The sequence below is a fragment of the Trichomycterus rosablanca genome, chromosome 9, assembly GCF_030014385.1.
Source record: "Trichomycterus rosablanca isolate fTriRos1 chromosome 9, fTriRos1.hap1, whole genome shotgun sequence".
Taxonomy (NCBI): domain Eukaryota; kingdom Metazoa; phylum Chordata; class Actinopteri; order Siluriformes; family Trichomycteridae; genus Trichomycterus; species Trichomycterus rosablanca.
In genome coordinates, this window is record NC_085996.1 from 2661290 (window position 1) to 2681269 (window position 19980).

The window sequence follows — 19980 nt, forward strand, 5'->3', positions numbered from 1 at the left end:
TCAGTTTCTTGAGATCAACACAAATACGGACTTTACCTGTGCTCTTCTTTAAGACTGGCACTATAGGTGCACACCAGTCAGTGGGCTGCGTCACTCTCGCAATAATGCCATTTCTCTCCATCCTCTGGAGCTCCTCTTTGACCTTTTGCAACATGGGGAAAGGTACACGCCGTGCTGCATGTACTGCATATGGCTGAGCATTGTCTTTCAGCTGTATTTTTACAGGTTCAGTCTTTAATGTCCCATGCTCACCGAATGCTTGTGAATGTCCTCTGTTGCACACTAATTGATTTACTCTTTTTACCAGATTCATTTTCACTGACAGTGGTCTGCTAAGCAGGTTGCTTACAGTGTGCCCGCGGATGACATATGCTGTGATTGGGTGTGTTTCTCCTTTATAGGTCACAGTGCTCTGAACTCGCCCTATGCACTGCAGCTCACCACCTGGACTATCCAATGGAATATTTGCAGGCTCTAGTGGTCTTCTGGGGATGAGTGAGTGGTAGGCCTCCTCGCTAATGATGCTCACATCAGCGCCAGTGTCGATTTTAAATTCTACCGGTGTGGAGCCCACCAGCAGCTTGACAGCCCATTGTTCTGATGAACCCTCTGCCTTACTCACGGCCCCTAGAAAATATGACTGCGCTTCTAGTTCAGTCACCTCTCTCACAGCTTTCCTGTTTCGACACACTCTACCCCAATGTCCAATTTTACTGCATGCATTGCATTTGGATTTTCTCGCTGGGCAGTTTTCATCTTTACTGTGCCTTCTTTTGCCACATTTCCCACACTGTCCATCATATCAACTTTTTGGCTTACCTTGGTGCTTGGTGTATTTGCTGCTCTTGTGCGTGACCTCATGTATTACTCCTGTTGCTTCTCCCTGCATGCTGACTTGTGAAGTAACCTCCTCCGACTGCCTGACTGTCTCGATGGTCAGTGCTAGTGTCAGGTCCTTCATTAGCTGCAGTCTCCGTGAGACATCTTTATCGAGTATTCCCACCACAATTCGGTCGCGAATATTCTCGTCTCTACTAGCGCCAAAGTCGCAATGTTCAGACAGTTCATACAGAGCTCTTATAAAAGTTTCGGCTTTCTCACCGGGTCTTTGCACTCGCTGATGGAAACACGCGCGTTCGTGTATTACATTCCTCCTGGGCACAAAGTACTCATCGAATTTTGCAAGCACTCTGTCAAAGTCATTTCTGTGTCCCTCTTCGTCAAATGCGAACGAACGGTAGACATTTTCAGACTCGCTTCCCATAGCGTATATCAGGCTACTCACTTGCACAGCGCCATCCTCCTTGTCCAGCTTAGTAGCGGTTCTGAATCTCACGAAACGCTGCTTCCAATCCGGCCACTCACTCGGCTTGTCGAAAGAAAAGTTTGTCGGAGGGTTGAATTTCGCCATTACTTTTTCACTTCTGACACCATGTAAAGGAAAGGATCGGAGGCTTTACTTTGCTCAGGTTAACTTTTATTAATGAGCTTCAGCCATGCAACAGCATACACACACACCGTCTCGGTAACCCTCTCCTTGTGTTTATCTCCCCTCCCAGCCCTCGGCTCTCTACTGCCGTAAATAACATCGTACAAGCGCAAACACATTTTTTACTACCGTATATGACACCTTCCACTTGAGGATGCGCCACAGGTGCTCAATTGGGTTTAGTCCATCACCTTTACCTTCAGCTTCCTCAGCAAGGCAGTTGTCATCTTGGAGGTTGTGTTTGGGGTCGTTATCCTGTTGGAAAACTGCCATGAGGCCCAGTTTTCGAAGGGAGGGGATCATGCTCTGTTTCAGAATGTCACAGTACATGTTGGAATTCATGTTTCCCTCAATGAACTGCAGCTCCCCAGTGCCAGCAACACTCATGCAGCCCAAGACCATGATGCTACCACCACCATGCTTGACTGTAGGCAAGATACAGTTGTCTTGGTACTTCTCACCAGGGCGCCGCCACACATGCTGGACACCATCTGAGCCAAACAAGTTTATCTTGGTCTCGTCAGACCACAGGGCATTCCAGTAATCCATGTTCTTGGACTGCTTGTTTTCAGCAAACTGTTTGCGGGCTTTCTTGTGCGTCAGCTTCCTTCTGGGATGACGACCATGCAGACCGAGTTGATGCAGTGTGCGGCGTATGGTCTGAGCACTGACAGGCTGACCTCCCACGTCTTCAACCTCTGCAGCAATGCTGGCAGCACTCATGTGTCTATTTTTTAAAGCCAACCTCTGGATATGACGCCAAACACGTGGACTCAACTTCTTTGGTCGACCCTGGCGAAGCCTGTTCCGAGTGGAACCTGTCCTGGAAAACCGCTGTATGACCTTGGCCACCATGCTGTAGCTCAGTTTCAGGGTGTTAGCAATCTTCTTATAGCCCAGGCCATCTTTGTGGAGAGCAACAATTCTATTTCTCACATCCTCAGAGAGTTCTTTGCCATGAGGTGCCATGTTGAATATCCAGTGGCCAGTATGAGAGAATTGTACCCAAAACACCAAATTTAACAGCCCTGCTCCCCATTTACACCTGGGACCTTGACACATGACACCAGGGAGGGACAACGACACATTTGGGCACAATTTGGACATGTTCACTGTGGGGTGTACTCACTTATGTTGCCAGCTATTTAGACATTAATGGCTGTGTGTTGAGTTATTTTCAGAAGACAGTAAATCTACACTGCTATACAAGCTGTACACTGACTACTCTAAGTTATATCCAAGTTTCATGTCTATAGTGTTGTCCCATGAAAAGATATAATGAAATATTTGCAGAAATGTGAGGGGTGTACTCACTTTTGTGATACACTGTATATATATTAACCTGTATTATGGATGCAATGAAAGTACCTGTTTTTATATTCCAACCTGTAAAATGAGTAACGTGGCTCCTGCCTTACTAAAAAAAACCGAAGTTTGTAAACCAAACGTCACCATTTTTACTAGATTTTTGTCATCAGCGTTTTATCATTGTGAAAAGCTGAAAGAAAATTAAACATAAAACTGGACGTGACGTGAGACGATGTGAAGATGTTCGAGGTTAAAGCTGCAGTGTGGAACTCGTTCATTATTTAATACATTTTATACCCAGGTCACCGATGGTTACCGGATGACGGAACAGCTGACGCTACAGGTTAAACATTACAATCAGCAATAGTGCTAGTGCTATTAGATCCATGTTTATATTTTACCGTCACCCCACTTCGTTCAGACGGAGGGATTTAATGGAGGTGAATAAAAGCGGTTGTTGTGAGGAACTGACTGCAGCATCGGTGAGGGTTTAACACAGGAAAGAACTCTTATAAACCTGGAACATTAAAGTGTTAAAAGATTTTATATTAAAAATTAAATTAATTATACTTAAACAATCTGATCACAACAGAGCTGTTTTCTTTTCAGCAGTAAACAACAGGTAAAAGTTTCCTACATTTCACCCAATGAATTGGACCCACTGCGACCCTGACCAGGATTAAGCACTGGTGAAACAGACAGTGAATAAATAAATGAAAAATAAAAGAAATCTAGATGCAGCATTTTTTCCTCCATCAATCACTTGCAGTTGCGCTTTTCTTCCACAGGGGGTCTCCAACTCTCCAAATCCTGAAGAGTTCCACACTGCAGCTTTAAACCTCCTGAACAGACTCACTGATGTTTACGCTGTTTATTTATTTATTTGTTCGTTTAAAAGCTGCAATATGTCACTTTTTTGTTAAAATAAAGTCAGTTGCATTTATAAGAGTGGGAGGAATCACGTCTCTGTGTGAGATTTCTGCAGGACGGTTCTGATCTAAGATTTGCTCAAATATCCTTTAGTTTTATTTTGTTTATTGAATTATAATATAAAATAGTTTTAGATAAAACATAAACAGTGCATTTTACTCTGTACATTCTCAGAATTCGCAGCATTTGCAACTTTAACTAAATTCCACAGAAGCTTTATAAAACGTGACATGCAGGAGTTTAAACCTACACTCAGTGTTGAGGTGTGAGATGTACAGAGCTGAATGATCACTGGAACCAGTTACTGATCTTAGTTTAAAACTTCATGATGATTTAAGCCGCTTTAAAACCAATTATTACAATAATACATAATACTTTTAAACCGTTATTTTAAACTCATCACGTGACTTGGCAGCGGTGCGGTGACGCGACACACCTGCGCTGAGCGGCTGCTTCACCTACTGTGACGTCACATGATTCCTGATCGCGGTGCTGCAGGTCCTTCAGGAGGAGGGAGAGAGTTCATCATTTTACTTCTGCACCCAGAGAAGCAACAAGCAACAGAGAGAGAGAGAGAGAGAGAGAGAGAGAGAGAGAGAGAGAGAGGTGAGAACAAACAACCATCTGATTTTATTTAATGTCTAATCTAATATCTCATTTCATCTGATCTCATATAATCTCATCATATTTCATCTAAAATAATCTAATATCTCATTTCATCTCATTTTATTTAATCTGATCTCATGTAATCTTAAAATATCTGATCTAAAATAATCTAATATCTCATTTCATCTGATCTAATGAACATTTGACAGTTTCAGCTCTTATCTGAATGTAATAAATGAGACGTTTCAGGACGTTTTAGTATTTGTATATGAAATAAAAAAGAATAAATAATAAAAACTGATCCACAACATCACCAGTGTTGTGAATTCATTTCAGACTCGATATTTAATCAGTTCAAAAGAATTTTGCAGCATTAATAACAGAAATGATTTGAAATGAATTTTTAATAAAAGAACTGAATTAAATTTCTTCTCCTGGGTGAATCAGATGGAGATCCAGAGAGAATCCACACCGACGCCTGAGGACGACGACATGGAGATCATCACCATCTACATTAACAGAGAATTCATGAAGCAGGTCCAGGACTCGCCGGGGAGCGCCAACGTCCGTCTGTCCGATAGTGTGGACGAGAAGGTTGGGGTCACTAAGTCCACCATCAGCGTCATGTCAGAGGAGCTTAATGTGGCCTCCTCCCTGCTGACCGACTCCGTCCTGGATGAGGACGAGGTGACCAACGTCCCCCAAATTAAGGACGAGAAGGTTGGGGACGCTGAGTCCACCATCAGCATCATGTCAAAGGAGCTTAATGTGGCCTCCTGTCAGCTGACCGACTCCGTCCTGGATAAGATCAAGGTGACCAACGTCCCCCAAAATAAGGACGAGAAGGTCGGGGGTGCTGAGTCCACCATCAGCATCATGTCAAAGGAGCTTAATGTGGCCTCCTGTCAGCGGACCAACTCTGTCCTGGACGAGATCAAGGACACTTTTGGTCAAAAGGAGAAGAGTGAGAAATCCACCATGACTGACCCGATACCAGAAATCGATCCAACCTGCAGGAAGATCCTGGTTCAGCCGGTAAAGAAGCTGCCCGCTGAAGCTCCAGCTAAAGAAGCAATCTGTGAGTAACGGCTCCACATCCAGTTCTTCATCAAACCATCATCACCAAACCGTGTTTCATTCTTCTTCTCTCATCCAAAGGCACTGCAGAAAAGATGAAGAAGAAGAAGAAGAAGGACCAGATCCTGGGATTCTTCAGAAGATCCTGGCAGACCACGAAGAGGATCTTCAACAAGAGATCAAACATGGAGATCGTTACCAAGCAGGTCCAGGACTCACTGGGGAGCACCTACGTCCACCTGCCCAATAGTGTGGAAGAGAAGGTTGGGGTCACTAAGTCCACCATCAGCGTCATGTCAGAGGAGCTTAATGTGGCCTCCTCCCCGCTGACCGACTCTGTCCTGGATGAGGATGAGGTGACCAACGTCCCCCAAAATAAGGACGAGAAGGTTGGGGGCGCTGAGTCCACCATCAGCATCATGTCAGAAGAGCTTAATGTGGCCTCCTGTCAGCTGACCGACTCCGTCCTGGATAAGATCGAGGTGACCAACGTCCCTCAAAATAAGGACCAGAAGGTCAGGGGCCCTGAGTCCACCATCAGCATCATGTCAAAGGAGCTTAATGTGGCCTCCTGTCAGCAGACCAACTCTGTCCTGGACGAGATCAAGGATACTTTTGGTCAAAAGGAGAAGAGTGAGAAATCCACCATGACTGACCCGATACCAGAAATCGATCCAACCTGCAGGAAGATCCTGGTTCAGCCGGTAAAGAAGCTGCCCGCTGAAGCTCCAGCTAAAGAAGCAATCTGTGAGTAACGGCTCTACATCCAGTTCTTCATCAAACCATCATCACCAAACCGTGTTTCATTCTTCTTCTCTCATCCAAAGGCACCGCAGAAAAGATGAAGAAAAAGAAGAAGAAGAAGAAGGACCAGATCCTGGGATTCTTCAGAAGATCCTGGCAGACCATGAAGAGGATCTGCAACAAGAGATCAAACAAAGTTTCCCCCCTCTAATTTCCCCACAATCCCCCAAATGATATTCCCTCCTCAGCTATATAGCACATTCTCAGACAATTCTCCATGTAAGATCATTTTGGTGAGGAGCAGAAGATTCAGAACTTAAACCAGCTTTTTCACCTTCAGGACTTCAGCTTTTATCGACGTGAAAATGCCGTTCCCTTTACCATCCGCCTGGCACTGCTGCGTTCTGCCCCATGTTGGTCCCTCCAGACCTGGACCGGTCCATCTTGTTCCCTCTTGCTCCCTCTTGCTTCTTGGCTGAGAGCTTCGTGGTTGAGAGCTCCGGTGTACCGGAATGTTCTCCGGTGCTCTTAGGGTCGGGGTTGTCTTAAACTTCTCTGTGCAGGATACGATCGCTGTTCCACAGACTTGGTTCCATCTTGGTACCAGAAGTCCTCATGATACCAGAGTCTGTGGTTCCTGGTAGAGATGGGAGGATCGATCGGCTATGTATCGAAATCGGCCGATTTTTTATCAAAATATGCGATCGGCCGATATTTCCTAAATTCAGCAGATCCGATCGTGTGATATACAAACATCATCTCCATGTTAAGCTTAACAGCTCAGTGGATTGATCCAGACATTGAGCTACAAAGCTCCAACCATCGTATCACCATTCAACAAACATCGCACTTTACAACCTAAAATAACATAATTAACGTTGTGCATCATACATACGATGGAATTTTGCCGATTGAAATATTTACTTTAAAAAGATAATTCAACCCGACCCCATCTAAGTCAATTCTATGAGCACATTATATGAACTCGTGGTTCACTTTGGTAAATCGTAAGCGGTTCTTGCTTTTGATGTAGATGAGAGCAGAAAACGTTACAGAGCCAATCGGAGGCAAAAGTTTATTAGTTACTAAGTTGGTTAGTTCAGGATCATTTGCAGTGACTGACAGAAAACTTTTAGCTCCACAGACAGAACGACTCTGACTCGGTTACCGCTCTGTGGTAATAGCGGTTTAATGAAGCTTTTTAATGTAAGAGAGTCACACAGAATGTTCTGTAGTAGCTGGTGTTTATTTAAAACCACGACATTAATTAATTAATTAATTAACACGGAGAGATAACTGAGAAGAGAAACGCTTCGCATAAAATGAATCGACTCGTGAATCACTTATATCAATACTGCGAACAGATCGTCTCTCTTAAAGACACACACACACACACACACACGTGGCAGCATTTGGCACCGGTTTATCTTCACTGTTTCCCTATTTCAAGTTTTTTTCAGACTGAACTGGATAACATTAAACCTGCGTGTGTGGTCAGTTAGACTAATGAAATATGTCTCCTGTGGGTGAAAAAATAAATTGCTTTAGTTTAAAAAGTAAACCCCCCGTCAACCCCCCCCCCAATCCGAATCGGCTATCGGCCTATCACCCTCAAAGAAGATTAGAGATCGAAATCGGTGCCAAAAACCCTGATCGGTACATCTCTAGTTCCGGGTGCTTCTGAGAACTGTTGGTTGCTCGTGGTGGTGGTGTTGGATTTCAGAAGGAATTCTGGGACTTTGTGAGCTGAGCTTGATCATCTTAGATGTTGGGCTCCCCCAGTACCAGGATTCTGGCTTCAACACCTCAAGTGTTGGATTTCTGAAGGAATTCTGGGACTTTGTGAGCTGAGCTTCATCTTCTTAGATGTTGGGCTCCTCCAGTACCAGGATTCTGGCTTCAACACCTCAAGTGTGGGATTTCTGAAGGAATTCTGGGACTTTGTAAGCTGAGCTTCATCTTCTTAGATGTTGGGCTCCTCCAGTACCAGGATTCTGGCTTAAACACCTCAAGTGTTGGATTTCTGAAGGAATTCTGGGACTTTGTGAGCTGAGCTTGATCATCTTAGATGTTGGGCTCCTCCAGTACCAGGATTCTGGCTTCAACACCTCAAGTGTTGGATTTCTGAAGGAATTCTGGGACTTTGTGAGCTGAGCTTGATCATCTTAGATGTTGGGCTCCTCCAGTACCAGGATTCTGGCTTCAACACCTCAAGTGTTGGCTTTCTGAAGGAATTCTGGGACTTTGTGAGCTGAGCTTGATCATCTTAGATGTTGGGCTCCTCCAGTACCAGGATTCTGGCTTCAACACCTCAAGTGTTGGATTTCTGAAGGAATTCTGGCACTTTGTGAGCTGAGCTTGATCATCTTAGATGTTGGGCTCCTCCAGTACCAGGATTCTGGCTTCAACACCTCAAGTGTTGGCTTTCTGAAGGAATTCTGGGACTTTGTGAGCTGAGCTTGATCATCTTAGATGTTGGGCTCCTCCAGTACCAGGATTCTGGCTTCAACACCTCAAGTGTTGGATTTCTGAAAGAATTCTGGGACTTTGTGAGCTGAGCTTCATCTTGAGAGATGTTGGGCTCCTCCAGTACCAGGATTCTGGCTTCAACACTTCAAGTGTTGGATTTCTGAAGGAATTCTGGGACTTTGTGAGCTGAGCTTGATCATCTTAGATGTTGGGCTCCTCCAGTACCAGGATTCTGGCTTCAACACCTCAAGTGTTGGATTTCTGAAGGAATTCTGGAACTTTTTGAGCTGAGCTTGATCATCTTAGATGTTGGGCTCCTCCAGTACCAGGATTCTGGCTTCAACACCTCAAGTGTTGGATTTCTGAAGGAATTCTGGGACTTTGTGAGCTGAGCTTCATCTTCTTACATGTTGGGCTCCTCCAGTACCAGGATTCTGGCTTCAACACCTCAAGTGTTGGATTTCTGAAGGAATTCTGGGACTTTGTGAGCTGAGCTTGATCATCTTAGATGTTGGGCTCCTCCAGTACCAGGATTCTGGCTTCAACACCTCAAGTGTTGGATTTCTGAAGGAATTCTGGGACTTTGTGAGCTGAGCTTGATCATCTTAGATGTTGGGCTCCTCCAGTACCAGGATTCTGGCTTCAACACCTCGTGTTGGATTTCTGAAGGAATTCTGGGACTTTGTGAGCTGAGCTTCATCTTGAGAGATGTTGGGCTCCTCCAGTACCAGGATTCTGGCTTCACCACCCCATACAGAGCATCATCAGTTATCTCAGCATCGTCATATTCTTGATGTACCTGCTCAGCATGTCTTCTACCCTGTGGAACTCTTAGATCTGGAAAATTAAATCATTTCCTCTTGGGGGCAGAACAGAGCTCCGTAGCAAATAAAGCCGAAGACGTGACGCCCGCTCCTTACCCAGGTTCTGAAACGAGATGTGGATCTAGCTGAGAACGTGAATATCTCCGGCCGGCTGCTTCCTTCTCTTCCCTTTCCCTTCTTCTCCATCAATAAAGCTGGTGTCAGATGAATGCTGGTTGTAGGAATCGTGTTTGTGATGAGATTTTACACACAATCATCTAGAGCAGGGGTATTCAACTAAAATTTAAAGGGGTCCAGTTAGAGAAAATTTCTTGAAGCGAAGGTCCGAAATGTTTAACTATATATATATATATAATGTAAATATATTGATATTTACATTTACATTTTCAGCATTTAGCAGACGCTTTTATCCAAAGCGACTTACACAATGAGCGGAACACAATGAGCAATTGAGTGTTAAGGGCCTTGCTCAGGGACCCAACAGTGGCAACTTGGTGGTGGCGGGGCTTGAACCGGCAACCTTCTGTTTATTAGTCCAGTACCTTAACCACTATAACATATATACAATATAGTATAATGTAGCCTAGTAGTTGTATCAACATCTGCATGTTATCAATAACTGTCAAATCAAATGTCTGTTTATTTATTAGGATTTTAACGTCATGTTTTACACTTTGGATACATTCATGACAGGAACGGTAGTTACTCATTACACGAGATTCATCAGGTCACAAGGTTATATCGAACACAGTCATGGACAATTTAGTATCTCCAATACACCTCACTTGCATGTTTTTGGACTGTGGGAGGAAACCGGAGCACCGAAGGAAACCCATGCGGACACGGGGAGAACATGCACACACAGAGAGGACCCGGACCGGACAATAAATTGTGTTCCAGTGGGAAGTAAGAACAGAAATGAGTCTCTCCATCATTAAATGCTGTAATTTCGCTGTACATGTTTCTTTTTTGGAGAGCGCCATTTGTCTCCTGTCTCACTCGTCTTTTTCTCAACTTTCTCCTGCACAGTTGTCTGTATCTCTCCCTTAATTTTTTCTACATTCGCTATCTTTCTTTTAATTTCCACCGTCTTTTCACATGTAACTCGCCTCTAACTCTCTCAACTGTCTGCACTGCAGTCGCAGTGTTTACCGGCTGGAATGCACAGACTTGATTGGCTGAGTGGTGTCAAGTGATTGGTTCTCATCCGCTAAACCGCTACCGTAAAGACTACAAAAGCTGCGCCGGTTAAAATAGAAGCGCTCCGTCAGGTTTCAAATCCTAACTTTCTGTTTTGGCTATAGGTCCGGGTCCGTATGGGACAGCTTCTGGGTCCGGACCCGGACCGTGGTCCGCCTGTTAGTGACCTCTGATCTAGAGAATCGAATCGAACCGTGAAGAAGCTCAGCAGAAGCTCAGCAGTGGATCCGAACCAACATTCACAACAGAGACTTTCATTCATACTGAGATTCTTCAGGTTTCTTTTAGGTTTTAATTCTTATAAAAAAAACAGAAGCTGGAAAAAGTCAAATAAACACAAAGAAACTAAAACATAAAAGAATGAAAAGATTTTCTAGTAAAGAGGTGTGTGTGTGTGTGTGTGTGTGTGTGTGTGTGTTTTCTGCCTTTTGCTCAATTAATCGGACCCACCACAACCCTGACCAGGATAAAGCAAACAGAATAAATATATTAAAATCACCTCCTGGTTTCTACACTCACTGTCCATGTTATCAGCTCCACTTACCATATAGAAGCACTTTGTAGTTCTAAAATTACTGACTGTAGTTTATTTGTTTCTACATGTTTTGTTACCCCCTTTCATGCTGTTCTTCAATGGTCAGGACCCCCACAGAGCAGGTATTAGATAGATAGATAGATAGATAGATAGATAGATAGATAGATAGATAGATAGATAGATAGATAGATAGATAGATAGATAGATAGATAGATAGATAGATAGATAGATAGATAGATAGATAGACAGACAGATACTTTATTGATCCCGAAGGAAATTAGAGTCCCAGTAGCATTGTACATCAAATCAAATCAAATACACACTATAAAGAAAAAATACAACAATATAAATTCGAAAAAAGTACAAACACTTTGACAGATTGAATGTAACCTGAGTTTTACATATACTGCATAGCAGTGGCGGCTGCTGGTCTTTCAAAGAGGGGAAGCTCATTGTCGGCTTACATCATAAAATTTGTCAATTTATTTACACATAAATTCTGCCCTCTGTTCCTTTTACAAGAAAATGGCCTGAAATGGGTTACAGCAGTTTGTCTTTCGACTTCACTTGCAAAATCCGCGATGGGACTGAAGCTCCTAGTGATTAAGTGACTAATGAAGTGTATTGCTTTGGCAATACGAATGTCCCTATTTGTCATGCCAATAAAGCCTCTTCTGAGTTTGAGTTTGAGAAGTGACGGTGTAGCGCTCAAACTAGCTGTCAATCAAAACGGGATTCAGCGTTTCGACTGATCCTCCAATCATCTTGCAGAAGCTCAGCGTCCACACCCGCCCACAGCTCCATTCACCCCCAGAGACGCTCAGCGTCCGGGGGCGGGACAAAATCGAGGCATTTATCCAATGACCGGCGAGTTTCGAAGCAATGAAAAAAAAACCTCAACGCAGTCCCATAGAAGTGAAGAGACGCTCAGCTTCTGTGGGCAAATGCATCTATACGGGAATGTATGAGTTAAGTTAAGAAAATCGAGTCGATTTGTGATAATTAGCTGATTCTGAACGAACTCATCCTCGAGATATACGTATTCTAACGCATTTGTAGTCAATGAAATGTTAACACAACTGTACATATTTGACCATTTAATTTTGGACATTTTAGGGGAAGCTGAGCTTCCCTTGCAGTCTTAGAGAAATCGCCACTGCTGCATAGCTACAGAGCAGTTATAAATGATGAGGATGGATTGAACAAAATAACCAAATGGAATGGAATTAAAAGTAAAAGTGCAGGAAGGTGCAGTTCCAAGTATACAGTACACGGTCCAGATTAAATATAGATTAAATATTAAATATAAAGTGAAGTGATAAGTGACAAGTATTGCACATTGGATTGGGCCAATATAGCCATAACTACAGGGGTTGGACAAAATAACTGAAACACTTGGTTTTAGACCACAATAATTTATTAGTATGGTGTAGGGCCTCCTTTTGCGGCCAATACAGAGTCAATTGGTCTTGGAAATGACATATACAAGTCCTGCACAGTGGTCAGAGGGATTTTAAGCCATTCTTCTTGCAGGATAGTGGCCAGGTCACTACGTGATGCTGGTGGAGGAAAACGTTTCCTGACTCGCTTCTCCAAAACACCCCAAAGTGGCTCAATAATATTTAGATCTGGTGACTGTGCAGGCCATGGGAGATGTTCAACTTCACTTTCATGTTCATCAAACCAATCTTTCACCAGTCTTGCTGTGTGTATTGGTGCATTGTCATCCTGATACACGGCACCGCCATTGGATGCACATGGTCCTCCAGAATGGTTCGGTAGTCCTTGGCAGTGACGCGCCCATCTAGCACAAGTATTGGGCCAAGGGAATGCCATGATATGGCAGCCCAAACCATCACTGATCCACCCCCATGCTTCACTCTGGGCATGCAACAGTCTGGGTGGTACGCTTCTTTGGGGCTTCTCCACACCGTAACTCTCCCGGATGTGGGAAAAACAGTAAAGGTGGACTCATCAGAGAACAATACATATTTCACATTGTCCACAGCCCAAGATTTGCGCTCCTTGCACCATTGAAACCGACGTTTGGCATCGGCACGAGTGACCAAAGGTTTGGCTATATCAGCCCAGCCGTGTATATTGACCCTGTGGAGCTCCCGACGGACAGTTCTGGTGGAAACAGGAGAGTTGAGGTGCACATTTAATTCTGCCGTGATTTGGGCAGCCGTGGTTTTATGTTTTTTGGATACAATCCGGGTTAGCACCCGAACATCCCTTTCAGACAGCTTCCTCTTGCGTCCACAGTTAATCCTGTTGGATGTGGTTTGTCCTTCTTGGTGGTATGCTGACATTACCCTGGATACCGTGGCTCTTGATACATCACAAAGACTTGCTGTCTTGGTCACAGATGCGCCAGCAAGACGTGCACCAACAATTTGTCCTCTTTTGAACTCTGGTATGTCACCCATAATGTTGTGTGCATTGCAATATTTTGAGCAAAACTGTGCTCTTACCCTGCTAATTGAACCTTCACACTCTGCTCTTACTGGTGCAATGTGCAATTAATGAAGATTGGCCACCAGACTGGTCCAATTTAGCCATGAAACCTTTATTATGCGGTAATGCTGCACGGAATGTGTTTTAGATTTTGAAAATGTATGTGACAGAACTTCTCTTTTAAAATCCGTAATAAATGGTAGTTTTTTTTTAAAACGTTACTATTGTAAAACAAGCTAACGCTTGTGTAAATAGACTTTATATATATGAGATAACTTCATTAGTTAAATAATATTATAATTCTTTAGACGGTGTTGGTCAGTTTTCTCATTATAAAAGCCTTTATGGAGTCTCACTGTATATTCCTATGGTTTATTTTACTTTACAAATAACATTCTTTTTGACGTTTAGACGTTTTTTTCATCTAGTGCCATTGTTTGGCCTCTTGAGTGCTGTTCCAAAGGTTGTGCAATTGTGATGAGTAAATTTTTTTTTTCATTTTGAACAAAATCTTGGTGGTTGAACTGAGATTTTAATGTAAATGTAATGATTTAACACTTAAAAGTATATGTTTGAAATTTATATAAACAGACCACAAATGTGTTTCTCTAAATTGAAATGTGGATTAGATGTTAGATTTACTTGATTTCTATGAAGTAGTTAGTTTAAAAAAAAAAAAAGTTTAAAATTATTTTAAATGAAATAATATAATTTATTTTGTACTTTATAGGTATCCTCCAACTTTGCTCTGAGTGCTGTGTCAAAGGCTCTTTAGTGGTGAGCATTATTATTCAAATGCATTTGTTGGTTTACTTGTTCCACAGCATGACTGATGCTATTCATCTTAAAAAATGTGCTAAAAGAATTGCAAGAATATAGATAATTTCTATTTTTTTAGATGCACATCATTGTTATGTACTTTTTTCCAACAGCCCTGAAGTGAGTCTTACTTTCTTTAAGGTTCTAATGTTCATTTTTTTGTTGAAACTGAGACAACAAAAAGGTCTTAGAATATTTTTATTTGTTACTTTTTATTTTATTTCAGATACCGAATTCACTACGAATTTGAAGATTCTAAGACAAGGGTTTTAGAATATTTTTATTTGTTTTATTTTATTTCAGATACCGAATTCACTACGAATTCGAAGATTCCAAGACAAGGTTTTGGAATAATTTAATAAGGTATCCGAATTTGTTACGAATTCGAAGATTTTAAGACAAGGTTTTGGAATAATTTATTCTCTGGACTGTGCAAACTAGAATTTGTGTAGGGTTCCGAATTCACTTAAGAATTCGAAGATTCTAAGACGAGGTTCCCAGGTTTATAGGAACCTGAAGATTCCGGAATATATAAATACATAGGTATTAGCTTAATGCATAGAAATTACGGTACTGTCCAGATACTAATGATAAAGGTGTGATGTTAATATTATTTATAATAGCGCTAAATGATTACTCTATTATTAATATTCTATAATTAATATTACTAATTACTAATACTATCAATCAAAATATAAAAGAGAAGGGGAGTGACTTAATTGAACAGTTTATTGAACTGGTGTGTTTGTGTGTCTGTGTTGTATGTGGCAACATATGTTTGATGAAGTAAGATGTAGGAGGAGTTAGATACTAGTGTTGCCTTTGTTGTTTGTGTTGTAATTGTGTGTTCTTGTACTAACATTTTTCATAAAATTTTAAATAATCTGTCCAGGTGAACTTAAGAAGTACAATGGATAAAAGTAAAAGGAATTTAAAAGTTTGTGGAAAAACAAATACATGTTTAAATTAAGATTCTGTACACACATTAGTGTTATATTTATGTAAAAACTATGAAAAAAATGTTGTTTTACATTTTGCAAGGTGGGCAGAGAAAATGGGTTTTTAAGAAAAAGGTGGTTTTAGTAAAAGACAACTAAAAGAGTTCAAATTAAGTTAAAATAAAAGGAATGTGCAAGTAGGGAAAAGAAAAGACGGTATAAAAAAAGTGAAAATGAGAAGAAGGAACAGAGAAAGTGTAGGGACAAACTTAACCAAGTTATGTGTTAAGTAAAAGTTACAGGTTAAATCTCATCTGGACTCCTGCCCTGCCAGAAGGAGAAAGAACCAGGAAAAGAAACCAGCAGCAAATGGAGGAAATACAGGAGAAGCAATAGTGTCAGCTCCCCCAGCATTCTATCCTGAGGAGCCACAGAACCAAACTTCACCTCCCCGTTAACATTCAGCTGTTATCATCACAAGCAACACGTTCTGGCCTGCAGTTTTGGAAGCAGATGACAAACTCACCAGTGGGGGCAGACAAAATGGGAAAGGTGAATGTGATTCTTCAGTTGCTGTATACGGAGTTTTGGTCCAGCAAATATGATTTTGATCAACAGACTATGGACTATTGCTGATATCAGGGATGAAATGACACATATAACCATCCTGAGGAAAAGGCTCAAGAGGATGAGTGACGTAGACTGGAGTATGACAATGATGGAACGTACAGAGATGTGGTCAGAGGACTACTGGGAGGAATAAGAACTGTGTTTCCAGTAAAGATAACAGCTTGCATACAGGAGGACAAAGAGACTGTGCAGAATTATCCTGAACGACTGGAAAAGGTCCATAGTATTGATATTGGACTGCTGAAAAAACAAAAAAACAAACAAAAAAAAACTTCTTAAATGAACTGAACCAAGCAACAGAGACAGAGGAATAGGAAAATCATCATTTGCAAGTGCTGTGTGTTACACCTGTGGCAGAACAGGTCACATTGCAAAACAATACAGGATGGACTTACAAACGTTTATTGACAACATGGCCTGTTTTCAAATGTGGATTAACTGGACATTTTGCCAAAGACTGTGCACAAACTATACCTGGTTACAACAACTGAGGGCTGGAGTCCAGAGAAAGAGGCAACCTGATCAACAGATGAGTAGTCATACACCCACCCAATATTTTATTGTGATTATACCAATATGATACATACACCTAGGTATCTACTGGATAGCTAATAGCATGTATAGAGATTTCAGATTTTTAATAAACTTAGGAGCAACCTACTAATGTATTCATAAAACATAACATTCTACTCATATATGTTTTAGTAACAAAGAGTTTAAAAACATCAGTTCCTAATTTCTGCGATCTGTCCTATGAATCTTATGGGGAGCTATCTTATGTGTGCCTTTTGGAATTAAATTGGAAACAATGCCTGGAGGTATCACTATTTCTGTAAAAGACAGGGTCTGATCTCTTCTAAAGCTGGGAAAATTTTGCCAAAATTGTCCACTTAATTGTTCTGAATGGAAGTTGGTAGCTGATGTTTTGACACAAACAAATAATCATTAAACTTTTTGGTTAGGGAAAGAATTTTAGCTGGTGGGATTAGACTTAAATGTTTTGCATTGTACTGCTTATTTGCATAAAGGACCAGATTAAGTTTTTGAGCGCTCCTGGTTTATTGACCAGTGTACATCTAATTTTTGATGGAGATTTTTATTTTTCCTTTTCTGAATGGAAGTCAGTACTGTTTTTTCAGTAAAATTGAAGCGATGCATGGATAATTGTTTTTGACCGCGTTTGGAATAAGTTTGGCCAGTTTTGTGTTTAATGACTGTGATTCCACTAGCCACATTTTTTGATTACACCAAAGATAGGTCAGTGGAAAGATAAATATTATGTAAATTTGGAAAAAGGGGCTGCACCGGTGCAAATCAAACCAAAATTAGATTACAGATCATTCTTCATTCGTTGCTAAATGCTAACATTGTTTTCAAATAAAAAAAATAAAAAAATGATGCCCCAGAGAAACTTATCCCTAAGTGCAATAAACAGGCAGTAAATTTTGTTATCTCTGGAGCATCTGGGATCCCAAAATCTGTGAACTATTCTCAGCCAGGTGTCAAATGATAGCAAATGGTTTTTGATCTAGCTAAGGCCTTCTTTAACATTCCTTGGCACAAGCATAGTTAATTTTGAGTTGCATTTAGTTTTAATGGAAAATTCAGACACCTTTAAAAAAAAAAATTTTTTGGATGATGATTTTTTTTTCAGGGTAAAATGATATTTACATACTTGACATACTTTTCTGAGTATGTGCTCTTTTTGGTGCCATTGTGCTCTTTTTGGTGCCATATTTTTTATTTTTATGTTCTTGAGGCTCTGTTATGTGACATTGGACCTAAAAGCCCATAGTCATATTCAAAGGACACCTGAAGCTAAAAAAGTTGTTCAAGAAAGGTGGACCATGGTTTTTGTCCTTGTACAATTTCATGGTGATAACTTAGTAGTTTTAACTTTCTTTTTGTCTGCTGCAGAAAAGGCTGTAGTTATACCATGTGATCATGAGGGTTACTCATATCTAAACCCTGTTGGTGCTGAATGATGTTTTTGTTTTAACTAAAAGGAGAACTTTTCACTTATCAACTTAACAGTGATTGAATAAAAAACTACATTGTAGTCCCTAAAATAAACATTATTCTCATATGCCTTAATGTGCTTAATCCCACGCTCTTTTCACTAATTGCAGGAGATGGTGAACCTTGTGACTGTATTATTCTAATCTTATTTCTTCTAGGCCTGATTAGAATACTGAATTGGAGCTGTTTGTGGATAGAATTGCTTCCACGGATGCTGCAACAGACAGGAAACAAGTGGGCTTAGCTGAAATTTTAACACGTGATATTTTTATATCATTTGTCCCTCCTATCCAATTTATTGGCTCAAGCTGCTGAACTACAGGTTTTAATGACAGCTTATAGAAAGTGAAAGCAAAACTGCTTACGTGTTTATGAACTACGTGTTTCATAGGAATTGAACACAATTGTATTTGATGAGAGAGAGGTTTTTGACTAGTTTTGAAAAATGCCCACCATTACCTTGTTGCATAACTTGTGGATGCAGTTCTATGGCCCAAACAAATGACTGTTTGTAAATGTTAATGTTTTTTGTCCCAATTTCACAGGACAATGCCAGAGTTGACAGTGCTGACAAAGCAGCTGCACACCGCCACTGCTTACTAACAAACTATTAGTTTATAGGTCCAGATCACACCGGATTTTGATTTAACTAACATTCAATTTTGTGTTTTCCAACAGGAGAAATACATTCAGAGGGAAAACATGCCTTCCTAAATTACTTTACTGTACTATACCAAATTGACCCATGTGTAGGACCATGTGTCAGAGAGAAAAAAGGGGGAGGGAAACACCAATTAAACAATTTATGCAAAACTAAATTTGCCAAATGCAACAAAGGCTCTTAGTGCAGGACATCCTGTCTTTGATAAACCTTCTGAACTGAGATACCACTGTGTTTATCACCCAGCTATTAGAGGAGCTGTGGTTAGGGAAATGGGCACTGTTAAAAAAAAATATATATATAGATATAATAGTAATAATAATAAAATAAAATAAAATAGACTAAGTGCTGAAACTAACAAACAGAGGACAAAGGCCTTTTCAATAATTCTCATGCAGATGAGGATGAGATAAACACCGAAACATGGCTTTAGGCCTTTTGAAATTCTATTTGGATGACCCCTACACAGGCATAGGATCAAATAATTCTGAACAATTAAACACAGGCCAAAAGGAAAATGTAATGCTTGGTTACTGTCACTTTGCTTTCTATTCTGAATTTTGTTCACAGGAAGGTGAAGGATTCTTTACCCAAACCAGCTGAGGGACTTCTACATAGCCTGAAACCGATGGGTAGTGGTGAATTGTGAATTATCTCAGATGAACCGGGTAGAACATGGAAAGATGGACAGGATTATTTCAAGTGCTGCTAACTGCTTAGACTGCGGTTCGAGTAGCTGAGAGAGATTCCTGGATTCATTGTTCACACTGCAGGAAAATTCACACACCTGATCTAAGCAGTTAAAGATGACTACTACGATTTACATCTGTACATTGTATTTCTTATTTCCTGAACAAACTCAGTAATATTTAGTTACCTTAAAAAAAAAAATTGTGCTGGATTTTATGTATATAATAATTTGTGTATATATGTATATATGTATTAACTTGTGTGATTTTAATTGTTGTAAGGTTTATGATGTGTATGGGGTAATTTAGGAGCTAACAAATGGTTTACAACTGAAGTTTACGACTGGAAGGTAACACCAGGGACAGGATTCACTCATGGGGGGTCTGGAATTTACAACTGGGCTCGTTTTTGAAGTTTATACATCTGTTTCACCCTGGGGGGGTCTCTTGATTCTCTTGAACAATGCATGGGGAATTAGTCAATGGGATACGAACTGTATGTATTTGATGTTGAAAGTATAAAAGACACAAGTGTTAACATCTCGAGGAAGGTTTTGTCAGATCTGTTCTGAAGCCTTCCTGCCG

General features: G+C 40.9%; 1 protein-coding gene across 4 annotated transcripts; it reads left to right on the forward strand.

The window, feature by feature from the left end:
- Positions 1 to 4719: 4719 nt before the first annotated feature.
- Positions 4720 to 11190, forward strand: LOC134320285 (uncharacterized). 4 transcript variants are annotated; one of them, XR_010013639.1, is made up of 5 exons: positions 4720 to 5411; positions 5492 to 6157; positions 6238 to 6447; positions 10098 to 10353; positions 10477 to 11190. XR_010013639.1 is itself a non-coding variant. In XM_063001628.1 (3 exons), the coding sequence occupies exons 1-3, from the start codon at positions 4781 to 4783 to the stop codon at positions 6363 to 6365; spliced, it is 1425 nt and encodes a 474-aa protein (XP_062857698.1). In that variant the 5' UTR covers positions 4720 to 4780; the 3' UTR covers positions 6366 to 9656. The 4 variants fall into 4 exon arrangements, 1 of the variants encoding a protein (XP_062857698.1); XR_010013640.1 differs by having other exon boundaries at positions 10587 to 11190; XR_010013641.1 differs by having other exon boundaries at positions 10752 to 11190.
- The last annotated feature ends 8790 nt before the right edge of the window (positions 11191 to 19980 follow it).